Here is a 22,982-nt window from a genome sequence, read left to right as displayed (position 1 = left end):
TGTGTATGTATGTGTTTATTTCTAAAGAATATTGCTAGCTCCAGAGCACACAAGCCCTTCTACATGGATTAGTTTATTGCAACATGCCACGTTCATTTCTGACAAACTTTTCTTCTTTCATGCAGTTTTCATGGCTACTTATGCTTAGCAGATCTGATGTAACTTTTCTTTGAGCTATAATGGTCTGTCTAATAACTTTTGCCTCCATTTTGATGGGTTTTGCAGATTTCACGCATTTGCATTTTAATATTCTAGGATGAAGAATCATAAGCTTCCCCATTGTAGCCCTCACACAAACTTTGTCATTTCATCGTGGTGATCCAGCTTTGTTCCTCATAATCTATTCTGTATAACTCACTGCATGTCTGTACGTTTGAGCCTATATGTACATAATATAGACATTAAAAATAATGTCCATTCTCCTTGCAGGTCCAGTCACGATGCAGCAGCAAGGAAAATATCCTGAGAGCCAGTGAGTACTTATCTAGTTTTTGATCACCGCACAATTTTTAATATAGGAGTGTTTAAAATGTTCACCCACAGGCAGAATTTCCTTGGCATTATCTGTCTAAATACAAGTTTTTTGATTTTAATGCAATTTTGTCTTGGTGTATTTAGCATTTGCTGGCAGCTTGATTATTTAAAAAAGACAATATGTAAATATTACATGGGTCTAAATGAGAAATAATCCACATTTACTGACATTTTTTTAATGTGCTGCCATTGGAGCTCATTATTTGGCTCTTCTCTGAATAGTCGTTGCTGTCTGAACACAAGAAGAGTAACTGTAACAGTACCCATGGTTGTGAACTGTTGTACAACAAACCTGCAATAGCGCAAATAAGCCACAATGCATAGAAATGTAAATGTTCCTGCCTTCATCTGCATTTCAATTATGGCAAGAGGAAAACTGTCCTTATTTTTTCTCTCACTGTTCTACTTTCTCACTTCATTCCTCCACTCTTCCTACACTCTCTTCTTCTCAACTCGCTCTTCCTCTCTCTTTATCTTCCTCACTTTCTCTCTTTCCCCACTTTCGCTTCCCTCTCTATCACTCTTCTCCCCATCACTCTCTTCAAACTTTCTTCCCCTGTCTCTCAATCTTCCTGTGCTTTAGTTCTCTAGCTTCTCTGCACTTGCGTCGGTCCCTCCCACTCTCCTTTTCTCTGCTCTCCCTTTCTCTCTCCTGATTTCTTCCCTCTTATCCTCACAATCTCCCTTTCCCTCCCTCTCTCTTCCTCCCTCTCTCTTCCTCCCTCCCTCCCTCCCTCCTCCTCCCCCCTCTTCCCTCCCTCCCTCTCCCTCTCTCTCCCTCTCCCTCCCTCTCCCTCCCTCCCTCCCTGTCCCTCCCTCTCTCTCCCTCCCTGTCCCTCCCTCTCTCTCCCTCTTCCTCCCTCTCTCCCTCTCTCTCCCTCCCTGTCCCTCCCTCTTCCTCCCTCTCCCTCTCTCTTCCTCCCTGTCCCTCTCTCTTCCTCCCTCTCCTCCCTCTTCTCCCTTCCTCCCTCTCCTCCCTCCCTTCCTCCCTCCTCCCTCTCCTCCCTTCCTCCCTCTCCTCCCTTCCTCCCTCTCCTCCCTTCCTCCCTCTCCTCCCTCTTCCCTTCCTCCCTCTCCTCCCTCTCCTCCCCCTCCTCCCTTCCTCCCTCCTCCCTTCCTCCTCCCTTCCTCCCCTCTTCCCTTCCTCCCTTCCTCCTCCCTTCCTCCCCTCCTCCCTTCCTCCCTCTCCTCCCTCTCTCTTTTCCTTCTGTCTTCCCCTCTCCCTTCAACCTCTATCTCTTTCCCTACCACTCTCCCTACTCTCTCTCCTTCCCCACTCTCTCATTCCCCTTTCTCTCTCTTCCTTCTCTTTATCATCTCCCCATCACTCTTCAACATTTCTTCCCCTCTCTCACTCTTTCCCCATCTCTTGATCTTCTAATGTATTCAGCCAACAGCAGCAACAAAACCTGAAGGATCTGTTAGCTTGTTGGGAACCCAGAAAGGATAGCCAGTCAATATGGATTTTTCAGTCATCGGTGCTCAAAAAGATTAATTCACATTTTTATTAACATTTTAAAAAGTTGATACTTGACCATGACATACGAACATATAAATGAGGCTCCACACATTTAATTGTTCACTTTCTGGGCAATAGGAGTTGATAGGTAGTCATTCACAATTAACATGTTAAAAGGGCACTGATGCTGTTAATTACTGGACCTAACTTTCTGTCGTGAGTTTAATGGGCAATTGATGTGCAATTTTTTTTATTCATTCATGGGATGTGGGCATTGCTGGAAAAGCCAGTATTTATGGTCCGTCGGAGGTTTCACTTGAGAAGGTGCAGTCCATGTGGTGAAGGTATACCCACAGTGCAGTTAGGTAGAGAGGTCCAGGATTCTGACCCAGCGACGATGGAAGAACAGCAATATAGTTCCAAGTCAGGACGGTGTGCGACTTGCAGGGGGACACTATCGGTGGTGGTGTTCCCATGCACCTGCTGCCCTTGTCCTTCTAGGAGATAGAGGTTACAAGTTTGGGAAGGTGCTGTCAAAGAAGCCTGGGCAAGTTGCTGCAGTACAGAGCTGCCCTCATCCAGACAGGTGGACAGTATGCCATTACACTCCTGACTTGTTCCTTTTAGATGGAAGGCAGCCTTTGCGGAGTCAGCCTCTGACCTGCTCTTGTAGCCACAGTATTTATGTGACTGGTTAATTTTCTGGTCAATGGTGACCCTCAGAATGTTGATGTGGGAGATTCAGCAATGGGAATACTGTTGAATATCAAGGGGAAGTCATTAGAATCTCTCTTGTTGGCAATGGTCATTTCCTGGCACTTGTGTGGCACGAATGTCACTTGCTACTTGTAAGTCCAAACCTGAATATTGACCAGGCCTTGCTGCATGCAGGCACAGACGGCTTCATTATATGAGGAGTTGCAAATGGTACTACTGAACATTGTGCAATTATCAGCAAATATCCCCACTTCTGACCTTATGATGGAGGGAAGGTCTTTGATGAAGCAGCTGAAGATGGTTAGGCCTAGGACACTACCCTGAAAAACTCCTGCAGTCATGTCCTGGGGCTGTGATGATTGGCCTCCAACAACTATAAACATCTTACTTTGTGCTGGGTATGACTCCAGCCAGTGGAGAGTTTTCCCCCTGATTCCCACTGACATCAGTTTTTCTCAGGCTCCTTGATGCCACACTCGATCAAGTGCTGTCTTGATGTCAAGGACAGTGACTGTCACTTCTCCTCTGGAATTCAGCTCTTTTAGTCCATGTTTGGACCAAGGCTGTGATGAAGTCAGGAGCCGAGTGGTCCTGGCAGAACCCAAACTGAGCATCGGTGAACAGATCATTAGTGAGTACGTGCCACTTGATAGCACTGTCGATGACACCTTCCTTCCCATTGCTGATGATTGAGAGTAGGCTGATGGGCTGTTAATTGGTCAGATTGGATTTGTCCTGCTTTTTATGGGCAATTTTTCATTTTGTCAAGTAGATGCCGACTACAGTACTGTGACAGCTTGCCTTGAGGCGTGGCTAGTTATGGAGTACAAATCTTTATCAATACAGCCAAGATGTTGTAGGGGCCCATAGCTTTTGCTGTATCCAGTGCACTCAGCTGTTTCTTGATATCATGGGAAGCCAATCAAATTGGCTGAAGATTGGATTCTGTAGTTGTGAAGACCTCCGGGGAAGGCCGAGATGGATCATCCACTCGGCACTTCTGCTAAAGATGGTTGTAAACGCTTCAACCTTGTCTTTTGCACTGATGTGCTGGGCTCTTCCATCAGTGTTAGTTGTCCACTACCATTAGTGACTGATTGTGGCAAGACTGCAGAGCTCTAATCTGATCCATTGATCGTGGGATTGCTTAGCTCTGTCCATAGCATGCTGCTTCTGCTCTTTAGTATGCTTGTATTTCTATGTTGGCACCTCCTTTTTTGGTGCTGCTCCTCTTCTACAGTCCACATTGAACCAGGGTTGGTCCTTTAACTTGATGGTAATGGTCGAGTGAGGGATATGCCCATGAGGCTACAGACTGTGGGTGAATGCAATTCTGCTGCTGCTGATTGCCCAGATCACCACATGAACATCCAGTTTTGAGCTGCTGGATCTGTTCTGAACCTATCCCATTTAGCATAGTGGTACTGCCATAGAATATGATGGAGGATGTCCTCAGTGCGAAGACAGGACTTTGTCTCCACATGAACTGTGCAGTGGTCACTCCTGCCAATATCGTTGTGGACAGATGCATCTGCTACAGGTGGATTGGTAAAGACAAGGTCAAGTGCATTTTCCCTCACATTCGTTCTCTCACCACCTGCTGCAGGTCCAGTCTGACAGCTGTGTCCTTCAGGACTTAGCTAGCACAGTCAGTAGTGGGGCTACTTGGTGATGGATCAACTTTATAAAGGACGAAATGCCATATTCGTCAAGCTACACAAATCATCTGGCAAATTGTGGCAATTCACAGTTCACAGGGTATTTCTTCCTCACCAGAAGTTGCTGGCTGATTTGTGTATTACTAACGACGTGCATTGTTTAGACACTTACTTTTTCAGCAAAAACTTGGCATGCATCATAAGGTGTAAGGTAATGATTGAGACAGCTACAGATAGTTCAAAGAGCAAAGTAAAAGACTGGACAAAAAAGCCAACTAAGAAAATAAGGATGTTGCTAAGGAAGGTAAACTGGGGGAAAATATTGACCAAGAAATAGAACAGCAGTGGGCAATATTTAATGGGGAGACCAATAGGGTTTAGGAGAAATATATTCCAGTAAAAATAAGAAAATTAGTTGCGCTTAAGATGCCATGGATAAATAAAGAGATATATGGTGAGAATGAGGAATTTGCTGCAACATGAAGTGGTTAAAGCCAACAGCATTGATGTATATAAGGGGAGAGTTGGTGCATACATAAGGGAGAAGAGATTAGAGGGATATGGGTTTAGGGTGGGAGAAAGTAGTTAGAATGGGAGGAGGCTAGGCAAGGGCTTGTTGGGCTGAATGCTCTATTTCTGTGCTGTAGATCCTATAAAATTCTATCTAAGTACAACTACGACTTGACAAACGTTGCTTGCTGGAGTGGTAGTCTATGGGCTTCAGAGGCGGTGAGACTAACTGGTCTATAATCACTGGGAAAATGTTTTATCTTTAGAATATTCAATCTGTGGGCTCTGCTAGGGCTCCCACTATAGTAGGGTGAGAAGGAAGGACTGTTGAAGTTTAAATTGGATAACTGAAAGACTTTTAATAAATTGATTCTACATTACTAAAACAAAGGGATTTTTTTACTTTGTTCATCTGCATTCCCTGCATAAGAAGTTTATTCTAACAGCATTATTATTTCTGACTGATGTCTTTTAGTTTGATTTAGTGAGGACTAATTTTTCACTATCTGCCTTTTACCAAAATTGATTATGAAGTGAATGTTACACCAAAAATTAGAATTGTGCCAAATTGGTACATTTAGACAAGTCCGGGGTTTTATTTGTTCAAAATTATGCTAAATAATTTTGCAATTCACAGTTCTGTTGGTTGATGGAGTGGAAAAGCCAAATATTTATTTACACTCCAGATTTAGAATACAAATTTCAACTGTTCCAAAACAATCAAAAAACAAACTCCTACAAAAACAATGTAAGTGTCTGATCGTTTGCCCATAAATGCTATATTAATCATTTAGAAAAATCGTTAATTGTGGTTTTGCCAACTCTGTTTCCTTACAAGTGACAGCCTGTTGAGAACTGTACAGGCATCTGTTAACGTGGCAAGAATCACTAAACTGTATCTAAATAACATTGAATTTTCATCTCATTTACTGATTTTTGTCATCACCCAGTGTTCCTTTGAAAATAAAATAAACATACCCAGAATGTGCCTGTACATCTCTGAATTGAACCCTAATGACTGTATCGAAGTTATCTATTTGAAATGTGTTGTAATACTTACAAAAATATAAATACTGTACACAAGATGAGATTAGTTGGTAAAGGGCTTACATTTAAAGAAAAGTACAAATGTTACTTTATTGCTCCTGAAGATTGCAAAGCCATCTTGGTAAACTACACTGTTGCATGTGTGCTATAATCAGATCATTTAACTACTGAAGACTTAAGTCATACCTCATTGAATACAGCTTAGTCATTTCAACTATTCAGATTTTTGAAATACATTTACAATTTTCCAAGTATATATATTTTTACAATCAATTTTTAAGCATTTCATTCTTCAGTTGAAACAAAATTGTTCTGAAATTTATCTTTTTAAACATTGGTCTAACTGTGATTGTGTATGATACATTAGTGGCACTTCTGCTAAAACAAATTATGACATTATTATGGGGCATAAAACATTATTGCATTCAAATGTTTTCTGTAAAACAATGCTCATTATTACAGAATTCCACTGCATATTTATCTCTAGGTGTTACACATCCACACCCATTGATAACATTTTGCTACTTCATGCGTTTGGATTTAGAGGTCTAGATATTTGAGGATGAGGGTGGGTGTTGCTTGGTGGCTGGTCATAGAAGCCGGGAAATGTGGGTAAGGTGGAGGGCCTGCTGAATTTAATGGCATATATTTTGTTCGTATTTAAGTGTTTAGTAAATCTAAATAACTTTCTCTCTTTTCAGTACATTTCATACCTTCAAAGTTCTCTTAACATTTAGACTAGTTTGTAAATTATTAGATCATGTGTGTAAACACTTTTAGAAGTATGGGTTGGATTGAAACTTTGATGCGCGAGCAGTGGGGGATCCAATAGCTTGTGGGAAACCTGGATGTTTCAACAGCGCATTTGTCAGTGGCTTTTTAACCCAGCCACTGCATCAGCATCTGACTTCTAGGTTTCCCAACCACGAATGGGCGTGATGATGACCTACATGAGTGTTTTTCAGCTGAAATATTTAAAGGAACCTTGCTAGGATGAGGGTTAAAGGATTGTCCAGATGTTTCAACAGAGGAAGAAACTGCAGCAATTGACTCACAACTTTGCAAGACAGCACCTTGCTTCACTGATTCCTCCATAGAGTGATACTGTGAGCTGTAAGGGTCCACAGGGAGATTCCCTGCCTCAAAGAACAAAAAAGCGTGGCAGGAAATTGCTCAGAGGTTAGCATCAGGCATGTGGTGCCACATTTCTGGATACAGTGCCAGAAGAGGTTTTAATCAGGGCAGGAAAGGTGAATGGCAGGCATATTCAAGTGTATCCTGATGTGTGTCTAACCTCAACCCCCCTCACTCTGCTTTCCTAAGCTGACTCTTGCACAGCATTTCTCATGTCAACTCACCTTGCAAGTGTACCCAACCCTCACATCCACATTGTGCACACCAGCCACTACTGATACTCACCCTATCTTAATGCAATGGCCGCCTTTGATCTCACAAAGGCCTTTGACTCTATGAACCGGGAGGGATTATGGAACATCCTTCTTAAATTTGGCTGCCCGGAGAAATTCGTCACCATCCTCCGCCTGCTGCATGACGACATGCAAGCTGTAATAGAGGCCTGCTCAGGTCGGGAAAAAGGAACCCGACCAAACCACAGCAGACCCGAGCTCAACCCGGCCCGAGTCCCTTCGATTTAGCCCCGGACCCGACCCGACCCGACCCGAGCCCAACCCGACCATCCGTTTACTTACCTTCCTGACACCAAACCTGCAAGAAGCTGCAGCGCATGTGTGATGACGTCACAGTGATGTCACTCACTCACTGCGCAAACTCAGTTTCATCCCGGACTCCCAGCTCAGGTAAGTTTTTTTTTAAATTTCAGTACTTACCAGCGGAGCACTTACCGTGTGTGTCTGGCCTGACCCGACTCGACCTGGACTCAGCCCGACCCAACCTGAACCCTACACATGTCATCGGGTCCCGTCGGGTTCTGGTCGGTTAGCAGGCCTCTAAGCTGTAATCCTTGCCAACGACCCAATCTGAGTGCAAGGCTGCGTCATTGCACCAAAGCTCTTTTCCATCTTCCTTGCCGCAACACTCCACCTCATCTCCTTGAAGCTCCCTGCGGGAGTAGATCGAATATACAGGACGAGCAGAAAACTGTTTAACTTACGTCGCCTCCAGTCCAGAACCAAGGCCACTCCAATCAGCTGCAGTATGCTGATGACACTTGCGTGTGTGCACACTCAGAGGCCGAGCTTCAAACTCTCGTCGATGCATTCACGGAGGCATATGAAAGAATGGGCCTTAAGCTAAACATCCAGAAGACAAAGGTCCTCTACCAGCCTGCTCCCACAGCGCAACACTGCCCCCTGACTATCAAGATCCACAGCGAACCACTGGACAATGTGGATCGCATCTCATACCTTGGGAGCCTCCACTCAGCAAGGGCAGACATCAACGATGAAACTCAGCACCGTCTACAGTGTGCCAGCGCAGCCTTCGGTCATCTGAGGGAAAGAGTGTTTGACAACAAAGACCTCAAACCTGGCACCAAGCTCAAGGTCTACAGGGCCGCAGTGTTACCTGCCTTCCTATATACGTCGGAAACATCGACACAGTACAGCAGACATCTCAAAGCCCTGGAGAGAGATCACCAGTGGTGCCTCCACAAGATCCTGCAAATTCAGTGGCAGGACAGGTGCTCCAATATCAATGTCCTCTCTCAGGCCAACATCCCCAGTATTGAGACACTGGTCATGGCTAATCAGTTATATTGGGCGGGCCACATCTTCCGCATGCCTGACACAAGACTCCCAAAACAAGCTTTCTACTCCGAGCTCCGTCACAGCAAGAGGCTACCAGGAGGGCAGAGGAAACACTACAAGGATGTCTTTAAAGCCTTCCTGAAAAAATGCGACATGTCCACTGACTCATAGAAATCTCTTGCCTGAGACAGCCCAAAATGGAGAAGAAGCATTCGCGAAGGTGCCAGCCAGTTCAAACAACGTTTACATGCCCAGGCAGCGACCAAGCGCAAACAGCGGAAGCAGTGTTCGGAAATTCGAGCATCCCATTCACTCGCCTCACCAAATACCACCTGCCCCACCTGTGGCAGAGTGTGTGGATCCAGAATTGGACTATTCAGTCACCTAAGGACCCACAACCCTGGAGTGGAAGAAAGTCATCCTCGTTCCCGAGGGACTGCCTAAGAAGAAGAATGCAATGTCACACTTATCCCTCACAGTGACCCTCCACAAATGTTATTCATTCATCCACTCAACAAATTCCATTACTCTCACTCATTGGTCTTTGCTCTCCCAACTTGCATGAAAAGAGAACACCAGGGAGAGGAAGAGAACTGGAGTTGGCCCTCCAGTAACCTCCATATTGACAGCTGCAGAGGATGAAGCGCTGGAGATAAGCTGAGTCTTGGTATGCCTGGCCATCGTAGATAGCGAGATGGGAATCTCCCAGCTACCTGGTGACAGAATTAAATATCACACAGCCACGTAGCATACAACAGTCACTCAGGTTGACTTCTTGTCATCAGCCAATGGAATATAATGTTCTCAATGATGATTTAACACCTTCTTATCTTGACAGTTCTAAATGCTGTCTTTCATCTCCCACAGGTCCATCAAATGTCTCGCAGGAGGAGGACGAAGACTTCTCAGAGGAGGTCACTCACTCTGAGAGTACACTGTCACAGGACTCGTGCAGACTGTCCATCAGCTCAGATACACAGACTAACAGGATACATGTCACAAACATCACAAATGAGCAAGAGCAGGTTGGGAAGACAGGAACCACAGTGGAGAGTCCCCATTGGAGAGCGCAGGATGCTCCAAGCTCTGCTCAGCTGGGCGTAGATCCTCAAGGGCTGTCGAAGAGGATAATTCTGCAGCAGCACCAGAAAATGTGTGAGCTGCTGTCACCCTTGCAACCACACTGTGCACACTTGGGGTCCATTTTAAGCATGAATGCCATGATAGCATAGGCCTTTGCAACAATGTCTTTATCCATGGAAAGAGTGGCCACCTGCATGGAACATCAGATGCGGCAGTCAAATGAGTTCATGCTGGCCCTCACCATTGGCCTGCACACTCAGAATGCCACCTTATTGAGGATTGATGAAAATCTTGCCTTGGCCAGACAGCAGCTCACTAATGTGTGGGTGGGGCATGAGAGTGAAGATCGGTAAAGGGAGCATGGGAGCAGGGACTCTGCTCAAAACGCTTCCACTTCTCACCAATTGCACACCCCCACCCCCACCCAGTCAGTGCTCCGCATGCTGCCTCCTGTCCCAAAGGCCGAGTCTGGCCCTGCACACTTGCAGGTGAGACAGGCTTTGGCGGAGCCCTCGCTGGCTCCAAAACTCTCAGGATGTCAGCCACGAGCATCTCAGCAGTCAGCAGATTGCCTGCCTCCAACCCTGATGAAGCCTCAGGGGTTGCACCATGTATGAGTAGTAGAAAGGGGAAGAATAAAGAATTGTAGTTACACACGCTGTGCACATGGGTGTTTAACACAACGCTAAATTGTTAAGTTTCTGCTTCATTTTAATGTAAGATCAAAATTATTTGTTTGGACCAATTTCCCATTTTGACCATTTGTTCCTGCTACATGGTCTTCTCACTTGCAAAGAATGACAAGACAAGAGTTAAAGATGATGAATGGGTGTCTGTGATTTATTGATTGTAGGACTGTTTGTGAATGAGGGGAGCTAAGTGGCTTCAGAATTTGGCTACCAGATGGGTTCACTGCTTCAGTCTAACTGAACCGTGCCAGAATCAGGCCATCTTGGGCATTCCAGACACTGCTGCTGGGACCCTCATCACGTTGAAGTCCCTCCTCCTCCTCCTATCCCTCATATTGCTCCTCCCCCTGCTCCTGTGAAGAAGCAGTGTGCTCACCTTCTTCCGGCTGAAGTTCCAGTCCTTATTGCTGCACTATGTTGTGCAAGGCGCAGCACCACACTATCATTCTGGATACTCACTGGTAAATACTGAAGGGCGCCTCCAGATCTGTCCAGGAACCTGAACTGCAGCTTCAGCATTTCGATTGCTTGCTCAATGACAGCTCTCATGGTCAGGTGGCTTCAATTGTATCTCTCTTGGGCATCATTATCTGGGTTCCTAGCTGGTGTCATCAGCCAGGTCTTCAGTGGGTAGCCCTCATCGTCAAGGAGCCAGCTGAAGGGTGCAGAGAGGTTTTTGTCTGGTGCAGGATGAAAGCATCATAGCAGCTCCATGGGAATCTTATATCAACATACTGGGGATTACCACTGACCAGAAACCTCACTGGAGCAGCACATAAATACTGTGGCTACAAGAGCAGGTCAGAGGCTGGGAATTCTGTGGCGAGTAACTCACCTCTTAACTCCCCAAAGCCTGTCCATCTACACGGCACAAGTCAGGAGTGTGACGGGATAGTCTCCGGTTACTGGATGGGTGCAGCTCCAACAACACTCAAGAAGCTCGACACCATCAAAGGACAAAGCAGCTCGCTTACTCACCTTAAACATTCATTCCCTCCACCACCGATGCACAGTGGCAGCAGTGTGCACCATCTATAAGATGCACTGCAGCAACTCCCCATGCCTCCATCGACAGCATCTTCCAAACCCACGACCTCTTCCACCTAGAAGGACATGGGCAGCAGATGCATGGGAACACCACCGACTGCAAATTCTCCTGCACGCCATACACCATTTTGACTTGTAACTATATTGCTGTTCCTTCACTGTCACTGGGTCAAAATCCTGGAACTCCCTTCCCAACAGCATTGTAGATATACCTACACCAGATGGACTGTGGCAGTTCAAGAAGGCAGCTCACCACCACCTTCTCAAGGGCAATTAGGGATCAGCAACAAATACTGTCCTTGCCAGCAATGCTTATATCCCACAAAAGAGTAAAAACAAAACATACTTGATTTTTTTCTGGTTGCAGACAAACTGCACATTGATGGCTATGAAGCCCTTGTGGTTGATGAAGACTCTAGACTGATCTGGGGGTTGGTGGGGGGGATGGGGGATGGTGGCTTGATTGTGCAGTTGATGACTCCCTGAATCTGTGGGAAGCCAGCCAGAGATGCAAAGCCAAGCACCTGCTAATTCTGACTGACCTCATCAGTTGTAAAGTGCACATAATTCCCGGTCCTGGCAAACATGGCATCGGTCAGCTGTGTGAGGCAATTGTGAGCATCAGATGACGAGACTCTGAAAATATCTGCTGCAGATCCCCGGAAAGAGCCAGAGGCGAAGAAATTAAGGCCACTGGCAATGCGTATCCGCCTGGCCTACTTGTCAGGAGCTCTTCTTCCAGGAGACTGCAAATGTCAACAACCACCTGACGCAATACCCTGTGTTTGAGGTATTGCCTCGTCCTGTGAGCTGCACCTCTGTGCTTATCCCCTCTCTTCTGTGGAGCGGCAGGTGGGTGAGAAGAAGGCTGCCGTTGCTTCTGGTGCTGCAGCTCATCTTAGTCTTCATCGGAAGTCCAAGGTAAAGCTGCATAAGCGACACCCATGCTGAACTGATGTTTAACAGATGGGAAGTGTTGATTAGACACACAAAACTCAAAGGTAGGAGAAATTACCTCCAAAGTATTGGAAATTGCATTTGATGGATATTTTTGAAGTCCAGCAGATCCTTCTGATTATTGCTCCAGGATAGTGAGAAGCATCTTAGGACCCCACAGGTGCACTGATGGTGACTTCTGTATATTTCTTGGTGTTTGTTTGTGAGAGTATCAAATCCTTTTATTTGCTGTCCAATCTGCATAATTCCTGCACCACCTGTGGCTGAGTGGATAGGTGAGTGACTCTCTCCCAGCCTTCAACCAATGATGATTCTAACAGGCTGTTAGAAGAGACCTGACAACATGCTGGAGCTGACTTTAACACTGAAAAGGTGCACATGATGTGCTTCCCCTACCCCTTCCCTAGCCACTGCTGTAGCACAGAACATTTGTGTCACCATATTGTCATGCAACTTTCGTAATCTTCGTCGAAAAACAAGTTACTAGAGGAGTTCCAATCCCCAACTTTCGCAGGCAAGCATTATAGTAAATCTCTAGCAGCTCGCTATGGTCTGTGCTTGAGACCCCCAAAAGTTTACTGCATAAAGTGTGGGATGTTTCATTGGTAACATTCATTTTAGGAACAGCCTTGCACTCACCAATGAGCTGTCTCCCCTTCACCCCAGCAGAGCTGCTGCTGCTCCATATGTTTGTGACCCTGAAAGCACAGGACGGCGCAGCGGCCGCAGCCTCACAGCTCCAGCGACCTGGGTTCGGTTCTGGGTACTGTCTGTGCAGAGTTTTCAACTTCTTCCTGTGACCGCGTGGGTTTCCTCCCACATGCCAAAGACTTGCGGGTTGATAGGTAAATTGGTCATTGTAAAAAAATTGCCCCTAGTGTAGGTAGGTGGCAGTAGAATTGAGGGAAGGTGGGGCTGTGAGGGGGGAAAATGGGATTAATGTAGGATTAGTATAAATGGGTGATTGATGGTTGGCACGGACTCGTTGGGCCGAAAGGCCTGTTTCGGTGCTGTATCTCTCTATGACTATGACTATGACTCTAAAGCAGATACTGTCAGCTTTGTTACAAAGAAAAGAGATTTTAAAGAAAAGCAGGTCAAACAAGTGTGATTGATTTGCAATTAATCTGTGAGAGTAGCCATTGAATAAGTCCACAATGAGGATTATGGTTCTTAACAGAAGGTTAGTGGTGTCACAATACATAGTTTAAAAGGCAAATGCTTTTCTGATTGTCAAAACATGATCTTAAAAATATGAATAGAGTTCCCTTTGTTGCTCTTTGTTTTGATATCTTCATGTCCCACCTGAAGCCAGACAGAACTTTAACACCAAAAGCATAATAGGTAAGTGAAATTACATGGGAAAAAGGGCATTGAAACAAACAATACTTGAAGGTGTTTAAGAGGCAATTAGATCCATTTCTAGGGATAGTGTGAGTTGATGGAGATAATGATGAGGAAGACTGGTAAGGGTTGATGGGGATGAATTTCTGGGAGATGTCTCCCAAGTCCATCCCAGATTCCTAGTTCAGGGGCATTTGCATAATATTGACAGGCACCCGTGCTATTTATACTGGGATGCTGGCTCGGAATTGGCAGCAGGGTCTGACTGTATCAGAAGTAGACCAACTGTGCATCTAAAGATAGCAAAATAAAACTTCTCGTTCTTTTAAAAAGACAGTTTTTATATTTGATTTTATAACTTTTAAATATTCCTGAACAATACTATGCACCAGGGATGGACCCAGTGTTGCTATGGGGTTAATAAGTCACATGACATCATCACTGAACTTCCAGGCAATGCCCCCAAATAGGCCTGAGAATTTGATAGGCGGAATAAAGGGTGGGACCCATCATAACTTTTCCATAGCATACCCAGAATACGTGGTTTATACACCAAAATGATAGAGGAAATTTAGGGCCACTATACCATTGAGTGAGAGACTTAAAATACTTAAGATCTGAAGCATCTTTCTATCTTATCAGAAACAGGGTCCTTTTACTTTCAAATGTTACATCGTATGAAGCCAATTTGGATAACATTTAGTTACTGCATTATTTGCTGGAACATTTGTGTCATTGTGGTGTTTCCATGGGAGCTTGACAGCAGGTACCATGAGGGTAACTGATTTTAATTCTACAAACAAATAAAAGCAATGTCCTGTACACTCACCTGCATTATTAACCTGACCTGAATCAAAGTATGTCAGATTTTAAATGGGTTAATGCTTTAGTGAATAACACAAATAAAACATAACAAAGCAAGAAGCTGGGAACTGGTCACCTTACTCCATTTTCCACTCACTCACCTTTTGGCTCAATTTCATTGATAGCGCTATGGTCACTATTCAACTGATTCTTCCTCTCTTGTCCTACTATGTACCATATGCATGATGGACATATTCTTATTGCTCCTGCGTCCTCACCATGTTGATATAAAAACTCCTCACAGCACATTCTGACCTTACCATTCATCGCCAGGACTTTCTTTTCTTAGGCTCTCTGTTGGAAAAGAAAATGTAATAATTGCACCACATCTCGGAGCTTTATAAATGAGGTTAGGGTGAAATAATCAAGTACGCTATGAATGTATTCTGCTTGTCATCTTGCTGTTGATTAATGGTAAGTGGCAGAGGAAATGAGGGCACTTGTTGTCTTTCGACTTTGTTTTGCTTTCCCTTGTTAATACTGCCCCCTAATGTCATAAGTTATTAATGCTGCTGTTGCCCACAAAGATCAAGCTTCTTTGTTGCACCTTTTTTCTATTCACAGCTGTATTCCATTTATTAATGCAAGTGCGAGTAATTTGTTCAGTTACAAAGCGAGCAAACAATGACAAAATGCCAGCAGTTGTCAGTGTTAACAAATCTCTGTGCTAGACTGGGAATTGAATATGTGTAAAGGTTTTTTTTTTAATAATTGGCTCTGCAATGCTATTATTGCTTGGCAGTGAATTCTGACTGGGACTGGAGTTAAGATGTAGGAAAGTAGGTGTTACTTTGTTGTGCAGATCTACTGAAAAACAATTAAACAAAAGTGGGATGTCAACATGAAATTGAATTTTTTGTTTAGTACCAAAGTCAAAGAAGAATAAAACACATTCTGAGACCATTATTAAGTATATATTCCATTGCATCAAAATGCGAAATGTGCCACTTGGAAAAACATTTCAAGGCATGATTGTAAGCATTCTTAACTACTGCTGCATTGTCAGTCTGAAGCAAAGACCGGGCTTCTGGCATAATCCTGAATTTAGTAATGGGAGACAAGAAGAGGTGTTAATATGTTTTATGGCCATTTAGCTCTTAACCCTTGGAGTACCGCCAACAAGATTAACTTGCTTAGTAAGTCTGTTTACGCACTCATGGATGAGTCATCTTGCTCTACACTCTGCATTTGCACTTCCTGGGTCATGCTGAGAAATGTGTGAAAAATTTGTCCTGTCACTGTAAAAATGTAATCAGGTTAAACTTCAATAATCTATCTCCTGATTGGCTAAAAAGACAAGTCTTTGGAACAGTTTTTCAGTCAATCACAGAAAAATTTGAATCTATTTGGTCCTAGTTCAAAAAATTGGCAGAGGATGAGGAGGCACAGAAAATCAGGTAAGTTTTCTGAATTAAAGCAACAAATGAAATGGAGAATATAATTGAAAATTTAAGAGAAAATGCAGAAGCTTAAGAGAAGAGCAGAGAAGCAAATGATTTTCCAATTTTTTGAGAGATATATATATTAAAAACTAGTAAGCAAGAATAATGTCTCGTTAGTGTTGTTAGAATAATAACGGAGTAATGCTTCAGTTAAATAAAAATGTACTGACTGTCCCTGGATATTCTGAGTTTATAATGGTTATTTCCATTCTTAAATGTCTCTTATAATGCAATTAAAAATAATTGAAGCCTGCATGTGAAATTGTACATTAACCACTCTTACAAAATTAGCATTTGCATGTTCCCCTTGTTAGAGCTATCTGAATGTTTGGCGGTGTGTCTGTTTGTGTCATCATTGCTTGAATTGTACTTAAAACTGTATAGTGTTAAGCTTGTTTTGGTCATTATCTAGGGAGTTCTCATTGGTAACAGTGTTATCATTGGTGTCCATGTTCTAGTACATAATAGAGCAACTAACAAAAGATTGCTGCAATGGCATGTAACTCTATCCCTACCCAGGTTTTTAAGTCATAAAATATGCACAAAGTTGTTAGTTCAGTATTAAATTGGTCAGTACGTAGCAAAGGACCAGGCCCACCAGGGCAAACTAACGCAATTCAAAATCTTCAGGTTTTTTTCCCCTTCCAAAATCATGGCGAGATTGAGCAGCAGTGCTTTGGAGTTGCTCCATTAGCTGATAGTGAAATGATCTCTGGCACTGGAGCGCATCCATCTGTTGCTTCTTGACTTTTAAGCAGTGGGATGGAATCAGTACTCATTTAACATGGGTACTTTTATAGGATTAATTCCCATCAACACATATGTCAGTCTTCAGCCAATTCGATTCACTCCACATGATTTCAAGAAATGGCTGAGTGCACTGGATACTGCAAAGGCAGTGGGCCCCAACAACATCCCGGCTGTCATGCTAAAGACTTGTGCTCCAGAACTAGCTGTGCCTGTAGCTAAGCAGTTCCTGTACAGCTACAATACTGGCATCTATCCAACAATGTGGAAAATTGCCTCAGTATGTCCTGTCCATAAAAAGCAGAACAAATCTGATCTGGCCAATTATCGCCTTGTGTGTACTCTCAATCATCAACAAAGTGATGAAAGGTGCTGTTGACAGTGCTATCAAGCAGCACTTACTCAGCAGTAACTTGCTCACCGATACTCAGTTTGGGTTCCGCCAGGGCCACTCGGCTCCAGACCACATTACAGCCTTGCTTCAAACATGAACCAAACAACTGAATTCAAGAGGTGAGGTGAGAGTGACTGCCCTTGACATCAAGGCAGCATTTGACTGAGGGTCACATCAAGGAGCCCTAGTAAAAGTGAAGTCAACGGGAATCGGGGGGAAAACTCTCCACTGGCTATAGTCATACCTAGCACAAAGGAAGATGGTTGTAGTTGTTGGAGGTTAATCATCTCAGCCCCAGAATATCGCTGGAGGAGTTCCTCAGGATAGTACCCTAGGCCCAACCATCTTCAGCTAATTCATCAGTGGCTTTCTTTCCATCATGAGGTCAGAATTGGGGATGTCCACTGATGATTACGCAATGTTCAGTACCATTTGCAACTCCTCGGATAATGAAGCAGTCCGGGCCTACATGCAGCAAGACCTGGACAATGTTCAGGCTTTGGTTGATAAGTGGCAAGTAACATTCGCATCACACAGGTGCCAGGCAATGACCATCTCCAACAGGAGAGAATCTAATCATCTCCCCTTAAAATTGAAAGGCATTAGCATCACTGAATCCCCCATCATTAACATCCTGGGGGTCGGAGGAGTGGGGGTGGGGGGTTACTATTGACCAGAAACTGAACTGGGCCAGCCACATAAACACGGACTACAAGAGCAGGTCAGAGGCTGGGAATTCGGCAACGGCTAACTCACCTCCTGACTCCCCAAAGCCTGGCCACCATCTACAAGGCACAAGTCAGGAATGTGATGGAATGCTCCCTATTTGCCTGAATGAGTACAGCTCCAACAACATTAAAGAAACTTGACACCGGGTGCTCCGGTTTCCTCCCACATGCCAAAGACTTGCAGGTTGATAGGTAAATTGGCCATTATAAATTGCCCCTAGTATAGGTAGGTGGTAGGGAAATATAGGAACAGGTGGGGATGTGGTAGGAATATGGAATTAGTGTAGGATTAGTATAAATGGGTGGTTGATGGTCGGCACAGACTCGGTGGGCCGAAGGGCCTGTTTCAGTGCTGTATCTCTAAAACAAAGCAGCCCGCTTGATTGTCACCCATCCACCACCTTAAACATTGACCCCCTCCACCACAGGTGCACAGTGACAGCGGTGTAAGATCTACAAGATGCACTGCAGCAACTCACCAAGCCTCCTTCGACAGCATTTTCCAAACCCGCAACCTCTACCACCTAGAAGGACAAGGGCTGCAGGTGCATGGGAACACCACCACCTGCAAGTTCCCCTCCAAGTCACACACCATCCTGACTTGGAACTATATCGCCGTTCCTTCACTGTTGCTGGGTCAAAATCCTGAAACTCCCTAATAGCACTGTGGGTGTACCTACACCATATCTAATGGAATTAGAGTAGGATTAGTATAAATGGGTGGTTGATGGTCAGCACAGACTCGGTGGGCCGAAGGGCCTGTTTCAGTGCTGTATCTCTAAACTAAACTAAACTAAATATGGACTGCAGTGGTTCACAAAGGCAGCTCACCACCACCTTCTCGAGAGCAATTAGGGATGGGCAACAAATGCTGGCCTTGTCAGTGACGCCCATTTCCCATGAATGATTTTTTTTTAATTGTTGCTGATTAGAACCTGCAGCAGTTAGTGTTACTTAATGTGGAACTGGTGGCGTCTGGAATCTGTGCCACTTAATTTTAAGATATGTTTCCATAGTCTGCACAAATACTTACAGGTAGGAGTGTCCCAGAGAACAAAGGGAAGAGTAACAAAGAATTCTCCCCCACAGTCAGAGGAAAAAGAAACCACCCATCCCCTGAAGTCAAAAGTCTTTGCATGAATCAGAGTTCAGGATAGACCCACCCCCTCTATTAACTCTCCTGAGAAAAAAAGAGAAAATTAAAACAGCCCTGGCATCCAGAACAGACCAGTTTTAATAAGCTTTAAGATTGGTGAATGAATGGAAATGAATGAGAGAAATATATTTCTCCCAATCTCTGTAATGAATTGTGCTGTTTTTCTTCAAATCGCATTTCATTCCCCTGGTTGTGGAGGTGTCAGGCAAACCACCCCCCCCCCCCCCAACCACCTGCCAAGACTGAGGCACACATGATTTCGCCACATGAACATTACAACTTAAAATTGCAAGCCCCTGGCTGGAAGGACATTTACATAGTACCAAGACAGTGTTGAAACAAAGGAACCGGTCCCCGCCCCAATACACAGAAGAGTCCTGGCCAAACCAGTCAGTCACGTGACCACCTGCTGGCCAACTAGGGGAGTTTTAAACTGGAAAAACGGAATTTGAACTCAGAACGACGTGTGCTCCTGGAACTGAAGCAAGAATTACAGCCTCTCCTGTCTGCCTACTCCATCTCCTTCCCACAGAACTGAATCTTGTGAAAACACGTGAAACTCAAAGAGAGAAAAGTCTCCTACGTGAACAAGGTTTAAGAAGAATGCTGGGCCCCGACGAAAGCAAGACTGCTTACAAAAGGAATAAACCATGATATCGAAGCACCATAACAAGATATTGCCTCAAACTGTTCCACCTTTTCTTTTCTTCTCTTTTCTGTCCCTATATGCATGTGTATATGGCATGTGCATGCTAGCGTGGGCGCATCGTATATCCATCTGAGTGAACCGTATTAGAGTTTAAGGTTTAATAAATGTAATTTTTTTCTTCCTTAAACCAAAAAAAGCCTGTTTGGGCCCATTTCTTTGCCTTATAATTGGAAAGCTGTGAACAAGAATTCACAAAAGGGGAGCTCAAAGCACAGTGTGTTTAAAATTAAACCCTGTTACAATAAGTCCAGGTGAAGACAGCAAAAGACGCCTAGACACCTTTCTCATCTGGTCGTAACAGTATTGATACTCAAATGTTCAAAAAATAAGAAGTGGGTCTGGAAGAGCATCCAGTTTGACACACCCATCCTGTCCTCAAAATAGTAATTTCCTTCCCCAGAGAACCTCCACTTCAGGGGAGCAATATATGATGTATTGAGTGAAGTAGATTTTATTCTCTCCTTCAGATAGTGTAGCCTCATTCTTCACATGTAGCTATCCTCTCCTACCAAATGACTCACTTTTCCCTCTTGTAGTCTGTAAAAAAAAGAAAGACTTCATTGATATGCAACTTTCATGATCACAGGACATCCCAAAGAGCTTTACAGCCTACTTTTGAAGTGTAGTCACTATTGTAATGTAGGAAATGCAGCTGCCAATTTGCTACTTTGATTAATAACATGCCATGATGTGTTATGTTGATGTTCACTAAAATTCATAGTTAATGACATTGGTTTCTGGTTCACTGTGTTAGCAACTATTTGTTGCCATTAATCTGTCTTTTTATAAAAGGGGAATGGCAACAGGGACCCTTGACAATCTTGTTGATTTTATAATAATTTTATCTCCTGCTTTGACGAATTTAAGACGGCCACATTGGAGGATCTTTTTGCATGGTGTGGCTGCCTGTACTTCATTCAAGAGAAAATTTGCCTTGTGATCACTTTATGCCCGATTTATCTTGGAGAATCACTTCAACCAACCATCCAGACTTTTGCAGGGTTGTTTTCATTACATCAGAACAGCAGATTAAACTATTCTGCACACAAAAGTTTGTTTAGAAGAAGTGATTTGTGACTCTGTTTTGGTTACCTTGCTTTCCCTCATAATTAGGGAAGGTGCATGAAGGCCTGGACACATTACTGCCCTGTTTGGATGGGCTGAGCCCCTCATCTTGCCAGCAGCCAGGAACAATGGTTGCCTTCCCACTTTTTGATGAGATTTGCCACTGCCTCACTGAGTATTGATAAAAGTCACCTCTTTAAATAGGCCGCATACCATCCGAAAGTACTAGGGGTCATCTTGAAAATCATCAGACTGCACATCTGGATTACTAGTCCAGTTAATGTAACCACCATGCTACCATTTCTTAATCTTAGTAGATTATGATTGATCTGTATCTTAACTCCATCTCTCACCTTGATTCCATAACTTTTAATAACCTTTCCAAATTAGGATCTGTCAATCTCAGTTTTGAAATTTCCAATTGACCTAGCTTCAACAGCTTTTTGGAGGAGAGTTCCGGGTTTCCACCACCCTTTGTGTGAAGTCTTTTCTAACATCACTTGAACAGCCTAGTTCTAATATTAAGGTTATGCCCTCTTCTTCTGGACTCCTCCAATTGTTTAAATCAATTCTACTTCTTGCTCACCAAATTGTCATAACTTTGGCTTTTTAAATAATAACTAGTCAATCTCTCAAAAGCTGAAATTTGAGGATTGTTTTGAATTCACAAAAATTATTTTCAATTGGAAAGAAGTAAAGAGGTTAAATTGGGAAACTGTGGGCGAACTCATGGTTAAATAATTGGGGAGTGAGCATTTGGTGAGATAATCAAGGTAGTTGTTGGCATTGAGTAATTGGGTGTGACATGAAGGAAAGCATTAATAAAGATATTGAAAGCAATAAGATGAGGCTTAGCATGATAATGTGGAAAATGTTTTTTTTACTTTATTATAATGAACTTTTATTCTAAGCGCTAGATATTTGAGTATGTGAGAAAGATGTTATCAATCACATTTTTATAAAGTCAGCACGAATTCAGAACTGCAGTCTGAAAGGCAACTAAACTCTAACCTTATCTTGTGTTTATTAAATAGCAATTAGACTTCGTAGCCTTAAAGGGACATAACTCCAATTTAGCAGCAGAATAATATATTCTACAGCACAAAGTACAACACTACTGGCCTTATAAACCACTAACTTGCTGTGAGCAATATCACAATGTCAGTTGTGCGGCTGCTGCTGTTTCTGATAAAGAACATAAGAAATAGGAGCAGGAGTAGGCCATACGGCCCCTTGAGCCTGCTCTGCCATTCAATAAGATCATGGCTGATCTGATCTTGGCCTCAATTCCACTTTCCTGCCTGTTTCACGTAACCCTCGACTCCCCTATAGTTCAAAAATCTTCCATCACAGTCTTGAATATATTCAATGACCCAGCCTCCAAAGCTGTCTGAGGTAGAGAATTCCAAAGATTCATGACCCTCAGAGAATAAACTCCTCCTGATCTCCGTCTTAAATGGGAGGCCCCTTAGTCTGAAATTATGCCCCTGAGTTCTAGATTTCCCCACCAGGGGAAACATCCTGTCAGCATCTACCCTGTCAAGCCCCCTCAGAATTTTATATGTCTCAATAAGATCACCTCTCATTCTTCTAAACTCCAATGAGTTAAACCCACCCTACTCTTACTATCCTCATAATCCAACCCTTTCATTCCAGGAATCAACCTAGTGAACTTTCTCTGAACTGTCTACAATGCATACGTATCCCTCTTTAGATAAGGAGACCAAAATTGTACACAGTACCCTAGGTGTTGTCTCACCAACACCCTGTACAATTGTAGCAAGACTTCTCTACTTCCCCCTTTGCAATAAAGGCCAACATTCCATTTGCCTTCCTAATTACTTGCTGTACCTGCATGCCAACTTTTTGTGTTTCATGTATGAGGACACCCAGATCCCTCTGTACCGGAGCATTGTGTAGTCTGTCTCCATTTTGCTTTTCGATTCTTCCTACCAAATGGATAACCTCACATTTTCCCATATTATACTCCATCTGCCAAATTTTTACCCACTCGCTTAACCTATTCTGATGCAGACTGTTTGGGCAGGATTTGCCCTGAGAGCTTCTGAACCCTGCCATCAGGCTGAAATATGTGTCAGAAATCTG

General features: G+C 43.7%; 1 protein-coding gene across 10 annotated transcripts in view; it reads left to right on the top strand.

Annotated features, from left to right (window-relative positions):
* The window catches only part of LOC137373899 (gephyrin), a 623,883-nt gene that overhangs the window by 450,267 nt on the left and 150,634 nt on the right, over window positions 1-22,982 (top strand). For all 10 annotated transcript variants that reach the window (XM_068039448.1, XM_068039442.1, XM_068039444.1 and 7 more), the window contains one exon: window positions 430-472. In XM_068039448.1, the coding sequence (XP_067895549.1) occupies window positions 430-472 (43 nt within the window). The remainder of the gene's footprint in view (window positions 1-429; window positions 473-22,982) is intronic.

This window comes from Heterodontus francisci, chromosome 9, assembly GCF_036365525.1.
Source record: "Heterodontus francisci isolate sHetFra1 chromosome 9, sHetFra1.hap1, whole genome shotgun sequence".
NCBI classification, from domain to species: Eukaryota; Metazoa; Chordata; class Chondrichthyes; order Heterodontiformes; family Heterodontidae; genus Heterodontus; species Heterodontus francisci.
The sequence above is the reverse complement of the archived record's forward strand: the minus strand, read 5'-3'. Positions and strand labels throughout refer to the sequence as shown.